Genomic DNA, 14927 nt, shown 5'->3' with positions numbered 1-14927 from the left:
ATACTAGTGTGTGAATTAATTATAATGAAATGTATTGGTCATAAACTACTACAATGTAATAGAAGCATATATATTTCAACCTGCAAAAAAGGCGGTTAAATGTTTGAAGTAGACCAGCAGTATGTTGGCATTCTTAAAAGTTATCATCTTGCATTAGATTTAAAAAAATGCTTTGCTTCAATGTGATAACTGAAAAATAATTTCTGTAAATTGCAAGATGAATATTTGGCATTCAAATAGTGTGCTATTTGAGTTTATGTTCAATGTCACCATCTGTAAAACGTGGTAATTATTGTATTTAACTTATCTGTTATGGTTAATGACCTTATAAAATTATTCTCACATTTTAGTGACATTCTTCAGTATCTGAATAGCAGTGAAGTTCTGCATAAACAACTTGTTAGTGTTGTGTTCAGCTGTTAGAGCTCTCTGGTAGCTGGATTTAAGTTAGAAAAGCCTGTGTGTTTGTGCTGACATTAGAAGTCTGTGGAACTAAATCTTTTCTGCTGAAAGTGAGCTCTGGACTTGGGCAGAGCCCTTAGGGCTTTCGGCAGGGTGCACCTAGGATTATGCAGCCATACAAGTGCTTCCCTGTTGCGTGGCTGGGAGGAAGTACAATAGTGAGCTAACATACAATGATTGCAATATCTTTTTCTTTTAAACACTGCATGTTGCATGAGAATGTAAGCGCATTGGAAATCCGTGTAAAGACCCTGCAATGTGGGTACAGAAAGGGAAACGAAGATAGAGTAGTCAAGATGCTTTTTGAAGATTGCAAAGGATACCTTTAGCAAGCCTGGGAATAGATCCCAGGTACCCATATACATGGTAAAGCTTTCATGATCTCTCTTCTACCATTACTAATTTTAAACGAACAAAACTTCTGTTTTGTACAACTGTCAACATTGTATACACAACATTGTCTATAACTGCCACTTCTGCAGTCTGTTTTTTAAAATAGAGAAGTGTCATATAAAAGTGAGAGCAAACATATAACAATTATTAGTAGTTAAGTACATTTATCAATATTGTATGTCATGCATATGGAAAGGGTTATAATGAGCATTAACTCTAGCTAAGAAACAAAGTGCATCAAGTAACTACTAGAGAAAGTGTTTGCACCTACCAAAAATTTGTAATTATATATATTGGAAAACTAACTCAGAAACACTCTGTAGGAAAGGAGTCTTGCTAAACTATTGCAAATAGCAGATAAATGATGAATGCCAATTCTTTGAAAATTGTCTGGTGATTGGGTCAGTCAACTGCCAAAGATCTGAAAGTGGTATTTATAAATTTAAGATGTTATCAAAGCAGTTGAAATATCTTAATGAATACATTTTCAAGCTTTTTAAATCAACAGTGATGTTTGAAGAAATTAAAAATAAGGATTTATGAGAGCAGTAGATCAGGAATTAACCAGAATCTTCAGTCATACTAGGGGTCTTTCATGTGTATCTTTTATAATCTTGCCCATAAGAGATGTGGGGTGAGCTCTAGTTCCACTGAAGGCCATGTCAAGTTTACTTACAATCTTTCAGCATAAAAGAATCTTGGCAATTAGGTGACAAAACAATAGTATACATGGATGGGAAGGTTAGATGTAGAGAAAATATCTGCCAAGTGTGGCACTGGCTTTTCATTCCTTCCTTCCTACTAATAAATCATTTTTGAAATAAATCCTATAAACAGTGTTGCTTTTGATTTTTAGACACCTTGAATTAATTATTTAGTTTCATAAAACCAACCTGCAAATGAATGCAGGTAAAGTTTTTTTAAAAACAAATAAAGCAAACATAGGTACAACAACAAAACAGGGATTTATCAGGTGAACAGTTCCAGTATGTTAGAATGGTCACATAGTGTGTATGGAGCTGAAGAAGAGGTAACTGATGACATTAGCGGGAATTTTATAGTTGTAAATTTGCCATGTCTTTACTGCAGTGTTTGTTCAGCATACTGTGGTTTCTGTATATTGATAAAATTTGATCGTTTTTTTCCTTTTAAGGTAGACAATGTGTGCAGCATAGTAGAGTTAACATTCAGTATTTTCTCTGGAGATTCTTTCTAATCCATGAAATATAAATGATGTTAATTTACTGTGGTGGTCACAGAAAAACAAAGATCATGCGTAGTAATTAGAAACATATCATTAGAGTTGACTTTGCATTTGAATTTTTTCCATCTATTACAATTAATATTTTGTATTTCTTGGCTGACTGAATTTGGAAAAAATACAGATTGCTAACTACTTTTCAATTTCTAATCTGAAACCTTTCCAAAATATTTTCAAGTTACTTTGGCTGAGCTGAATTCTTCAGTATGCAATAGCTTCAAAATAAACTACTGAAGTTTTCAGTTCTTTCTTGGGGTGAGACACACGGACTCTCCTGGTATATACTCCTGACCATATAAATTTATTGCTGGTGCAATTTCTTTCTGTGGAAGAAACAATAGAACTCTTAGTAAAATAATATGGTAAAAAGATGTTTGGATCCAGCTTTATTTTAATTTCAAAACTTTTCTAAAGCTTCTTTTAAAGAATCACAGTTAACAATTAATTTGTGCTGTTTCTTAGTGATGTGATATCTCAGCAGGACAGTATTGACCGTAAGCCACACCAGGCAGCAAACACACTCTCCATATATTGTTTAAATATACTGGTTTGAATTCTTCATTGTCCTGTGAGACTCCAAGGGCCCATCCCAGTGTATGTTTGTATTTGTCTGCCATGTTCTATTCTGATTCTCAAGACTGGCTCCCATGCTTCTGGGATATTAGATTAATTTGGACTCTTCTTACCCATGACTCCAGGCCCAAATCTTGAAAAATAAAACCTCATACCAAATAATCTTCTGAATTTTGATATAGGAAGGACAACTTTTCTCCTTCTCTTCCTCCAAATGAACATGCTCTGTACAAAGCAGAAGATGAAGACTGTTTCAGCCTAAGCTGAGGTTTGTGGATGCTCACCAGCCTGCTGTGTTTGTATCTGAGACTGCATCCAGCCACTTTTATGTTACTTTGAATTGGGGCAGGCAGTTTCTCTTGGTGGATTGAAAATTCACATGCTGGGCGCAGACTCTCCATCATTCAAGTGGGGACAAAAAGGCCCAACTTCCTCAGCAGAAAATCTGATAAATGGAATAATCATAGAATCATAGAATCATTAAGGTTGGAAGAGACCTCCAAGATCATCGAGTCCAACCGTCAACCCAACAACACCATGCCCACTAAACCATGTCCCTAAGCGCCTCATCTACCCGTCTTTTAAATACTTCCAGGGATGGTGACTCAACCACTTCCCTGGGCAGCCTGTTCCAATGTTTAACTACTCTTTCAGTAAAGAAATTTTTCCTTACATCCAATCTAAACCTCCCCTGGCGCAACTTGAGGCCATAATGAAGACTTTCATTAGAGGGGAAAAAAAACCCAAACCCTGAAATAATTGTTATGCTCTTGTACTTCTAAAGAGCAAAAAAACATATCTGTTTCAGGTAAAATGAGAATTACCCACATATCTTTCATTGTCTCATTTGCCTCACTTCTGTTGAGCATTCTTTGGGTTTTGGTTCAGTGTCTCTTGCAGAGCCTAAATTCTTTCTCTGGGACCCAATTATCATATGTGGGATTGCATTGGGTTTACATGGCAAGGTAAGTAGTGGGGAGGACTGCAGGGGTGGCTTCTGTGAGAAGATGCCAGAAGGTTCCCCTATGTCCAACAGAGCCAGTTCCAGCTGGCTCTGAGACAGACCCGCTGCTGGCCAAGGCTGAGCCAGTCAATGGTGTTGGTAGTGCCTCTGTGATAATGTATTTAAGAAAGGGAAAAATGCTGTGTAACAGCAGCTGAGAGAGAGGAGTGAGAATATGAGAGAGAAACAACTCTGCAGGTGCTAAGGTTAGTGAAGAAGGACCAGAAGAAGGTGCTCCAGGCGCCGGAGCAGAAGTTCCCCTGCAACCTGTGATGAAGACCATGGTGATGCAGGTTGTCCCCTTGCAGTCCATGGAGGTCCGTGGTGAAGCAGATGTCCACCCTGCAGCTCATGGATGCCCCCACCACACCAGGTGGATGAGTCCTGAAGGAGGCTGTGACCCCATGGAGAACCCGTGCTGGAGCAGGCTCCTGGCAGGACCTGTGACCCTGTGGAGAGGAGTCCAGGCTGGAGGAGGTTTTCTGGCAGGACCTGTGACCCTGCAGGGGACGCACGTCTGTTCTTGAAGGACTGCACCCTGTGGAAAGAACCCACACTGGAGCAGTTTGTGAAGAACTGCAGCCTATGGGGAGGGCTCATGTTGGAGAAGTTCTTGAAGGACTGACTCCTGTGGGTGGAACCCCACGCTGGAGCAGGGGAAGAGTGTGAGGAGGAAGAAGCAACGGAGACGTGTGATGAACTGACTGCAACTCCCATTCTCCATCCCCCTGCGCTGTTCAGGGGGGAGGAGGTAGAGAATTTGGGAGTGAAGTTGAGCCCGGGAAGAAGGGAGGGGTGGGGGGAAGGTGGGTTTAGATTTGTTCTTATTTCTCATTATCTTACTCTGGTGTTAATTGGCAATAAATTAAATGAAGTTCCCCAAGTCGAGTCTGTTTTGCACTGATGGTAATTGCTGAGTGATCTCCCTGTCCTTATCTTGACCAACGAGCCTTGCGTCATATTTTCTCTCCCCTGTCGAGTTGAGGAGGGGGAATGATAGAGCGGCTTGGTGGGCACGTGGTGGCCAGCCAAGGTCAAACCCACCACAGGGATTTGGTTTCCGTTTCCGTAGTCTGTGTTCTCACTTTCTTTCAACTTCACCTGGTAGAGCTGTTGAAGGTTTTCTTTCACTAAAAAGAGTTCCTGTTGGCCTTTTAAAGACCTACCCAAATAATTCTCTGTGGTCCTGCTTTGGAAACTTTTCCTTTTCTTTCCCATCTATTGACAGTCTAAAGAAAACAGATTGTACTGAAGTTGCAGCCATTTTGTTGTTCAGCCAGACACTGCCAATTCCCTCACTGATTATTCTTGATAATGATTCATGGCAGGCTGCCAGGCACTTCTCTGGGTAGGCTTCCTCCCAAATATAAGAAATGATGTGCTCAGTGTATGTCCATAGTAATTTGTTTTCACAATATCCATCACCATTCTGTTCCTAGGAAGTTAAGTGGAGGCAGTGGAAAGAGCTGCACTGTGATCAAGGTCTCACTTACCTGAGCAGTGCATTGGCATAGACTTTACTCTGTGGCACCACTCTAAGATGCAAGCTGTAAATTTTTGGAAGAAAGATAATTCTCCTTTTTAGTATTAAAACCTGTAAACATGTATAAGTATATAATGTAAAGAACTGCCTCTGCCATCCATACGCTGAAATAAGTGGGGAGTGGTTTCAGGATACTCCTCAGTTTGAGGAAAATCATATAAAGCAAGAAGAATGTTCTTTAAAGACTATGTTGTACATGTTTGTTAACAGTTTGGGGTTAAAATTCCCAACGGATTTCGATTTTTTTAAGAGTTGTAAAGAATTTATTGCTATTGTTTAGATTTTGAGGTATAGAATGGAATTGATGGTTGAATTATATTTGTGAGAGTTTGGGATCAATTTAATGGTTGTTGATTGCACTTGCTGACTTCTAAGGGGGTTTAGGATAAGGCCTTTACTGACTTTTGAGAAAATAATAGCCTAGTTTTTATTATGCAATTATTTAACTGTTTTCCCTTCTTTTTAATCATTAGGTGATGCTTTTCCGTGGACTATTAGCCTTCATCATTTCAGTATATATACTCTTCTTGGACAACAGATGACACTTGATTTAGTGGAACCAATGGGCTGTACTTCTACTTTAGCTGTTACTTCACAGAAACTGCTTGCTTCAGGGCCAGAATCCAGACACTCATTTGTTGTCTGCCTCCATGTCGACCTTGAGTCCCTTGAAGTAAAATGCTCCAACCCCCAGGTCGGTACATTTAATTGATTTGTGAAAGGAAATTAAAAATAACTATTTAAGTACAATTGTTCTGCATTTTGTTGAAGAGGGCCTCTTCTACCTTAATTTTTTCTTAACTGGGCCATCAACATCAAGGTGCTTAGATTAAGCCTTGCTTTGAAGCCCTCTTAAGTTTTGTAATCTAAACTCTTCTCAAAATGTAATAGCTACAGTATAAATGCATCTTTTGGCTGATGGAGTGAAATGAATTGCAGATGTACTATTAAATGCTATAGTGCTGTTCTGCTGTCACTGTGGATTCATATATTGAAATCGTTTAATGGAATTTTTTACCATATTTTCATAGAACTAACATTGCTTCAACCATAAAATGTTTTTTATGCAAACAATGGTATCCTTTATTAAAGGAAAAAAAACAGATTAATGTGTGTAAACAAAAGTTACCACCTCACTTATGTTTATTAAAAGGCAAAGATGTTGCTAGATTTTCAGAAAGTGCACCCTGTATTTTACTGACCTGGATCAAGTTTGCTATAGTTCCAAATACAGTAGGGTTTTTATGCAAAATTTTGAGTAATCTTTACTGCAACTTCAATAACACTTTCCTGACAGTTGCAACATTTCCAGTGGTGCTGGAGAGAACACTCTTGTTCTTGGGAACTGCAAATCTGTTGAGGTCTGAGCAGGGCTCTGCATTCATATGCTGTCTGCTCCAGTGTTTTAGCCATATGTAAGATTTTTTCAAAGGACGTCATGGACAAAACGGTCTGTTTATTGCTTCATTTAACAGAAAGAAAGGGAAAGAACAGAGTATTATAATTTTGATCTGATAGACAGCACATCACATTTGTAAAGATTTATGGACCTATGGCCTAGGTCTGGGAATACTAAAGCTAAGAGGGCTGGTGTAATTTTAATGTCATCCCTTGTGTGTACTCATTACAATGTTTCTCAGTCGTATGCAGTTTTTCCCTTGCCTCATTCCACCTTCTATGAATGAAACAAGTGTTTTAAACTACGTATTTATTTTATCCTCAATGTGTGGTCTCCTGCCCCATTCACTGCCTTCCATCCAAGTTATTTCTGACTCATTTGCTCTATGCCGTTGTCTTCGGTACTGGATGGGCTCACACTCACTAGGAAGAGGGTTGATAGAGTGAGATTGCGCACTGGACGTGGCAAATTAACATTTAAAATTGAGCAGCCTCAACAAGGTCTACTCAGATTTGTAAAGCTGTATGAAAGGTGTGTTTGCACATATAAAGGGTTGTCACTGTTATAAATGTATAATTAGCAAAGGACAAAATTATGATTTTGCTGACAATATCACATTTTATATTTAAAGACTTCTGAAAGCTTTACTTTGCAACTTTGTGGTTTTTCCATAACTTTTAATGAATTCATATGTGATAATTTCACAGCCTATGGAAACCTGCCTTATTCTGTATTAATTTTCGTAGAACTCTACAAAATTCATCTTGATATCACAGCTAGTCAGAGAATTGGTAAATATTTTGAGATGTTGCTGTACCAAAATAGTTTGCTACATTTGATCGGTACACTGTCAGTGAAATTCCAGCAAATTGTCTGATCAACTCTGATTTTTTTTTTTTTTTTTAAATCTCTGAATGTATTACTCATGGTTAATACATGTAATACATTAATAGTATTAATTTATAAGCGGAATAGCATTGTTTTAGGTGGAAGCCTTATCTAAATTTGAGTTGCATATTAAAAAGAAAAATGGAGTAAGTAAAACACATTTTCAAGCTTTCCTACCAAAGTGTGACCAAATAATTTGTTTTGCAAACTGTAAGAAAATATTTGCACTAAAAAATTTAAATTGTAAGCTCCATGTAGATCATGATACGAGTATAGCGCAATGTTAAAATGAAGTTGTACAGTGGAATGTCAGACCAAATATTGTTGCCTTAAAGGATGACCTTGTACACTGTGATGTTACTCATTTACTGAAGTATTATAATGACCAAAAGGATGTGGACAAATTATTCGATTTTAGTAAAGGTTCTTGAGCTGTACTTTCTCCCTTACATCTGCCTTACTTGTCCTTTTTGCTTTACTTATGCAAAAGGGAAAAAAACCCAACCTATCAGTTGTCTTTAACCAGATGTTCAAGGACAGAAGATGGAAAATACAATTACATAAACAGCATTTGATAGTTATAAATTCACAGTAGAGTAACTAGGAAATTTGATTCTTTAGAATGACAGGCTGTATTTTGTCTATAGATGACAGCCTTAAATTAGGTGATACTTAGTGAATTTGTTAAATGGTAGCAAAGGTGAAGTATTTTACTATATGACTATTATGATTTAATATGAAACCATGTTCTGATGGTTGTATCCCTTTAAAGTCAATAGTTACTTCCAATGTGCAAAATTGCCAGGATATTGCCTTTTGTTGTAATTTTCAATTTTGTAGTAATGTGTTATTTTTTAAGTATAAAATGCTGTAACGTAATGAACTTTACAGATTTTGCCAAGTAGTCAGTGGGGTCTTACTGAATTATGTGTGGTTTTGCTGGGGAGGGAGTGGAAGCAGTGAGAGAGGGAAACTTTTCTTAACAAACGCTGGCAGAGTTATTCCTATTTTTGTCATACCATTTTTCTTCTCTTCAATACAGTGTAGTAAAAATAATTATTATCCATTAACTGTTATGCTCAAAAATACTTATAAAGGAGAGAGGCCTTACACTTACATTAGCTCTTCTAATATAATCAGAATTGGATTTTCAAAATACTAAGACTACTCACTTGAAAAAGTGGAACCAACAAAAGAAGTAGAAATCCTTCCATTTTAACGAGTAACAACCAATGGAATAAAATTAAGTGTATTAAAAATAATCAAAGATAAACTTCAGCTCTTTGTCTGAAGTTTTAAAATTTTATTTGCATATAGACACATGCCCTCTTTTTTGTTTTAATGAGGTTTTGTTAAGGCTTTTTGGTATTTTTAACATACCTCCATGAAAATCGTCTCCCTCTAATCAAAGTGTGCCTTTTTTCTTGGTGAACTTGTTTTTTCCCTGGTTTCAGAGCAGGGTAGAGTATTAGGGTCATACTACTTGGCTGTCTGGTTGCTGGTGATGTTCAGAGAGATGGCTACTGCTGTCTGAGATAGCCACTGTTTCAGAGTGGCTGCAAAGATTCTAGCCTGAGCAACTTTAAAAAATCCCCCTGATAACATAAGTAATTACTAGCTTTAATGATTATGACTGTTGCAACCCCAATAAGATTTAAACTCTTCAGTGTTGGATTAGCTGATGAAAAACCTTTTTACCTTGTGTATGTAAACATAGAAGTTGCATCATTCCTTCTTTTGTGTTATTGTGTGCCTTTATGAGCAGTAGCATAATTAAATTTCTGGAAGCCCTGCTGCATTAAGAGAAGTATAGCTTAAATTATCCTTTGGTTTCTTGACCAAAAAATATTTTGAGGGAGGGCAGGTTGCAAGCATGTATGATTTGGATATGTGTCTGTATCCTATTAATTTTCTAGAGACTCTTTTGCCAGCAAAGTGTCAACACCAATTAATGTTCTGTTACTCAATCAATCAGATGGACATTACTAGTTGATCTTCCTGCGTTACATGGAAAAGGCTCAGGAAAACTTAGAAATTTGTAATTAGTAATTTGAAGGCTACCAGTGCATATCAGAGTGATACAGACACAAAATATTTTAAAGCATAACTAAAAGAACTTTTTGCCACAGCCAGAGTTATTGTTTGTTTGTAGATTGCTCTGTATATAAAGACAAAAAAAGTACTGAGAACTTTATCTCCTTTAAGGAAAAATTCTGTCAAAAGAGTATATGACCTGCTCAGTGTAAGCCTTGAAACTTCAAAAGAAAATCCAAGATGAATTAAGAAGGTTTTTATAAAATTCCAGCACTTCACCTCTTAAGAAAGGACTGTAGCATGTACTTTGAAACTTCATCACACACTCTCACGCACAAAATCAAGTACTGTTTTATATCAAATGTAGATTGACAACAGTGTTTTTCTGCATCTGTTCTGCCCACATAAGAAGCCAGCTTCCTAGAGTAGATGTGTCCTGAGGCTTAAAGTTCTTATAAATATGAGAATTTCCATTTTTTATAATGGCAAGTTGGGTATGGTATCCAGCTGTGGATCTGCTTATATATTGTTTGCAGTTTTCTCTGAGCTTGTTTTATACAGTATATTGCAGTATGTTGTCATACAAATTCCGTGATTAATGCTTATTTACAAAAACTTGTGTAAATATCTTAGAACTGAGTCAAACAATGTGGAAGTTAAACAGCGTGTTTCTGAATATTGGAATGACATATGCCAGGAGACTATTGAGTTTGATAGTGGATATTCTTCCTAAAACATAGAACAGCTTCATATGCTGTGTGGGATCATTATTTTAATACCATTTAAATGAATAATTTTTCATTTTTAATATTTCATAAAGTTTATATGTTTGCCTTTTTCTAGAGGTAGTATCTATACATATGAAATATACCATAAGTCACCTTTGTTTAATTGTTAAAACTGATATTAGTAAAAGTTTCACAAGACCATGTTATTGGTTATGTTTTTGAGCAATGTACCATATGCTTAGACAAAGCACACATTTTTTTTATCAAGATCACTATATTGTAACTGATGTTAATTATTTTAATTTCAATGTAGTTGTTTATCAGAACATCATAAATGGTGAGAAGTTCAGTTCTACTACATTCTAAGTCTCAGTGGAGGACTTTGATGATTTTCCTTCGCCTCATTAAGGAAAGCTTCATCTTAAAAAAGATTTTGGTTTTTTTTTCTTTTAGGTTCAGCTTCTGTATGAACTGGCTGAGATCACAAGTAAAGTTTGGAATAAAATTCAGAGAAAAGGAATTCTATATCAGTCTTCTGTCTATACTGAAACCATGACAGGACCTGCTCCTCCTAGCTCTCCAGTTAAAAGTAGTGTTGGTACCGCTCCACCAGATACCAGCACATACAGCCCATCTGCTGACATTGGAACCACTACAGAGGTAGGCTTTCTTAAAAAAAACATGTCATGTGAGTTCTGACTTACAAGGTGTGGTGCGCAGTCAAGTAAGGATCAGAAGGATCAGAAAGAGCAGTAGTGTCCCTATGGAAAGTAGCTTTGCCCCGATAAACTAATGAAAAATACTTCATTACTCAGTTTGGTGGAACAAGTGGGGGGGAGAGGGAGGGGAATTCCTGTGTTGCTCCTATGTTTATTATTTGTCTGGATTGTTTCTCTTTGAAGTGAATGAATATTAAATCTTGTCAGAGAATTATGGTTAGTGTTTTAGGTCAAGAAGCATAAGGCATTTTTCAAGTCCAGAATTATCAGAATAGTAACTGGTGTTTTGAAAGTACTTGTGATACCTGTGCTGCTTGTGAGTCATTCCAAGTAGCTTCAGCAGTCAGCCTGTCATGTTGAAGCCAGTCACTACCATGCCTGAGTCAGTGGAGAGCTGCTGTGTGTAGACTGTATTGGCAACCAGGAGAAGTACAGGGGCAGTGAAGGCTTCCAAGGCTGGCATTGCAGGTCGCCCAGCTGTATGCTCACCCCAGGTCCATCCAGCCATTGTTACCCTCCATCTATGAACTACTTCTGGAGCTCAGTTCCTTCCCCTCTCCCAGCTATCCCACGTCTCAGGAGTGCTTTTGTAATTCAGTCACATGAGGATTTGGGTATGCAGCTTCAAATATAAGAAAGACTGGACACTTGGTTTTATGTATTTCTGCTTCCTTAATTTACAGCACTGCGTAACTGCCTGGAGCAATCTGGTACCTGATCTTAATCTCTGTGTGCCTAAGACTGTAAAATATTATTCTGAGGCATGGGAAGGAGTTCTGCTTCTCTGCCATACTGAGGAAAGAAGGCTAATTCTTTTATCAGCATGAATACAGTGTTAAACTTCATCCATGAGTATCATTAGCTGTGAGTCACCAGGTAGCTGATACAGTAGAATGGGTGGTTATAGGAAGCTGTGCGACTGAATAGGCCTAGTATTTGTGATTTTCTTAGTGCCCCAGTCAGGCTTACTGGTTAGAATAATGAGTTATCCTTGTTTGTGCTCCAGGAGAGCGCCAAAAATGCGTAAGATGAGTTGAAGGTATACCAATGCTATATCATATGTATGCAATGCTTCATTCTTAACACAAAGCTATATTAGAATGCAGGGAGACTGTTCTGAGAGACTGGGTTTCATTCTCAGGATAAACACTGCAATTTTGGGGGCACCTCATAGAACAGTTCTGGAACACAGGCAAATACACACAGCAGATTGAATGCTGAGTGTAATTACATATTCAACAACATTTGGCCAGGATTGCTTTAACCCTATGTATGGTTTATATTAATTCCCAGGTTGGGAGAAAATGAAATGGTGATTGCTAGTGCTTACTTTTTATATGCATCTCACACACACACACACACACACACACACAGAGGTTAACCATCATTAAAAGGTGTTTGAGCTAGAGTTTCAGTTCTTAAGTTGTTTCACTAAAATGTTTCTAGATTATTTGAATAGTCTTGGTTTTGGTGTATTTCCGTGTGTGTGATCTCAATTGTGAAAAATTTTGCTATGGACACAGAACTGAAGATAAGCAATAATAGTAAAAAAACTTATATGGTCATAAAAATAGTATTTTTTTCACCTACTCACACCAAATCCCTTTCTCATTAAAATCAGAAACCACCAGCTTTATAAATAATGATTTGGTTTTGACCCTCTATATAGACAGCAGTATTTGGAGTACATGCTGTACTTAGAGCATTACTTGAAACCGATTCAGTAATTGTTTTAATCCATATGTTACCAAGATTTTTTTGGTAATATGGGTCCAAGTTCAGCGTCATATCCTATCCCTTTGCAAAATGTTGTTCATCATTTATTTAATTTTCTTCCTATTCTTAACAAATGTTATGCACTAGCTAAATAAATTTTCTCCTGGTCTAAATGAAGTTTGGTGAATTAGCCAACAAAGGACAATGTTAGAATTTGTGTTCAGTCTTTTCCACTCTGATGCCAAGACTATAATTTCAATCTTCTTAGAATAGAAAGTTCGAGGCCGCACCTCGAATACTGTGTTCAGTTTTGGGCCCCTCACTACAAGAAGGACGTTGAGGTGCTGGAGCGTGTCCAGAGAAGGGCAACGAGGCTGGTGAGGGGTCTGGAGAACAAGTCTTATGAGGAGCGGCTGAGGGAGCTGGGGTTGTTTAGCCTGGAGAAAAGGAGGCTGAGGGGAGACCTCATCGTTCTCTACAACTACCTGAAAGGAGGCTGTAGCGAGGTGGGTGTTGGTCTCTCCTCCCAAGTAACTAGGGATAGGACGAGAGGAAATGGCCTCAAGTTGCGCCAGGGGAGGTTTAGATTGGACGTGAGGAAAAATGTCTTTACTGAAAGAGTGGTTAAACATTGGAACAGGCTGCCCAGGGAAGTGGTTGAGTCACCATCCCTGGAAGTATTTAAAAGACATGTAGATGAGGCGCTTAGGGCCATGGTTTAGTGGGCATGGTGGTGTTGGGTTGACGGTTGGACTCGATGATGTTAGAGGTCTTTTCCAACTTTAATGATTCTATGATTCTGTGACTCTACATGGCATTAATATTGGATGTTTTTCACAGTAGGGGACTTAAAGTTGACATAGCACTTTACAGCTGAGATTTGAAAACTGCTTTGAAAGGAATGTATCATTGTCCTCAGGCAGGATAAATAAATTAAAATATTGACCATGCTCTGAGGATATTATTAAAGATATGGAAGAGGAAAGAAAGGTACAAACAGGAGAAAACGTTTACATGAAGCCATAGTTCATGTGACTGAAAGACTGAGGAATAGAGCTCCTGTCCATCATCTCCATTCAGAGCTCTCAGCCCAAGGTGTTCAGTCTGTGGCTGGGGTAAGAAGGCAGTCCAGAAGAAAGAGATAACACAAGGGATATATAAGTACACAGGTAGAAAAGCATACTGAGGCAGGTCTCATTTGTTTAATGGAGGCAGTGAGGTGGGAGAACGTATACGTGGCCAGATATTTGAGATTGTAAGAAGTTCTTTGTCGGAAATTGAAAATGAGAATTAGAAGGCTAATTTTTATATTGTGAGGAAAAGATTCACGAAGTAGTTCAAGTAGGAGGATAATATTTTTGGCTCAGCTGTTGAGGAAAATCTTATTCCATTTCTGATTAATGGGGTGGGAATATTAGGTGTATTGAGGTGATTAAAATCAAAAGAGTATGTAGGGTGTACAAAGGTTTTAATTAACAGTAAAAAAAGAGAAAGGCGAAGGTTTTGAATTACTGTGGTTGAAAAAAAAGACAGGATCGTCATGGGAAGTCAACCAGTAGCTACAAAAATGCTGTATTTGAGTTTTTGGGTACTATCATTTTTATGAATTTGTGAGTCAGTACTTATACTTGAAGACCATCTTTGATATCAGTCTTGTGATTTCCTGAAAAAAGTTAATGGTACTGTAAGGTGAAAAAGAACGGATAGCCAGTGGAGGATTCATCTAAATGATTTGGTTGTTACAGGACATAACATCAAAGTTTGTCTTGACCTAGTGCTTTCTTGTATTTAAAGGCTGAGGTTTAAAACAAAACAAACCTCAAAAAAACAACTATCCCTTCACTCTTAGGACTAATTTTATGTCAAGCTACCAGTTGGAGTGAATGACCTGGGTAGGACGACCAAGTTAATGCATTCTAGCTGATGTAAACAGCATTTTCCAAACAGATTTTTATTAAGCCATAGGGAAAATGATCTTAAACACTCTACCACCATTTTAAATCAATGTAGTCATCACTTTACCTGATTTTTTTTTTTTCTTTTTTATCTTTTGGTGGCCATCAGTAAAAATAAATCTCAGTGTTTTGAAGCTATACAAGGAACTTTTGCAGATCATCATGTGTAAAGTAGTTAAGAACACTGTTTCTGAGACTATGCACAGTCCTGTTGTCTGACAGTTGTGTAATACTGTTGGGGGTGGGAAAGGGA

At 37.6% G+C, this 14927-nt stretch overlaps 1 protein-coding gene across 1 annotated transcript in view; it reads left to right on the top strand.

The window, feature by feature from the left end:
* LOC103917280 (vacuolar protein sorting-associated protein 13B-like) overlaps positions 1-14927 on the top strand; it is a 297344-nt gene that overhangs the window by 255508 nt on the left and 26909 nt on the right. Inside the window, exons 23-24 of the mRNA XM_009324398.1 lie at positions 5709-5929; positions 10738-10944. Coding sequence (XP_009322673.1) covers positions 5709-5929; positions 10738-10944 — 428 coding nt within the window. The remainder of the gene's footprint in view (positions 1-5708; positions 5930-10737; positions 10945-14927) is intronic.

The sequence above is a fragment of the Pygoscelis adeliae genome, unplaced genomic scaffold (assembly GCF_000699105.1).
Source record: "Pygoscelis adeliae isolate BGI_AS28 unplaced genomic scaffold, ASM69910v1 Scaffold145, whole genome shotgun sequence".
Classification (NCBI taxonomy): domain Eukaryota; kingdom Metazoa; phylum Chordata; class Aves; order Sphenisciformes; family Spheniscidae; genus Pygoscelis; species Pygoscelis adeliae.
Note: the sequence above shows the minus strand (reverse complement) of the source record. Positions and strands in the feature narration are given on the sequence as shown.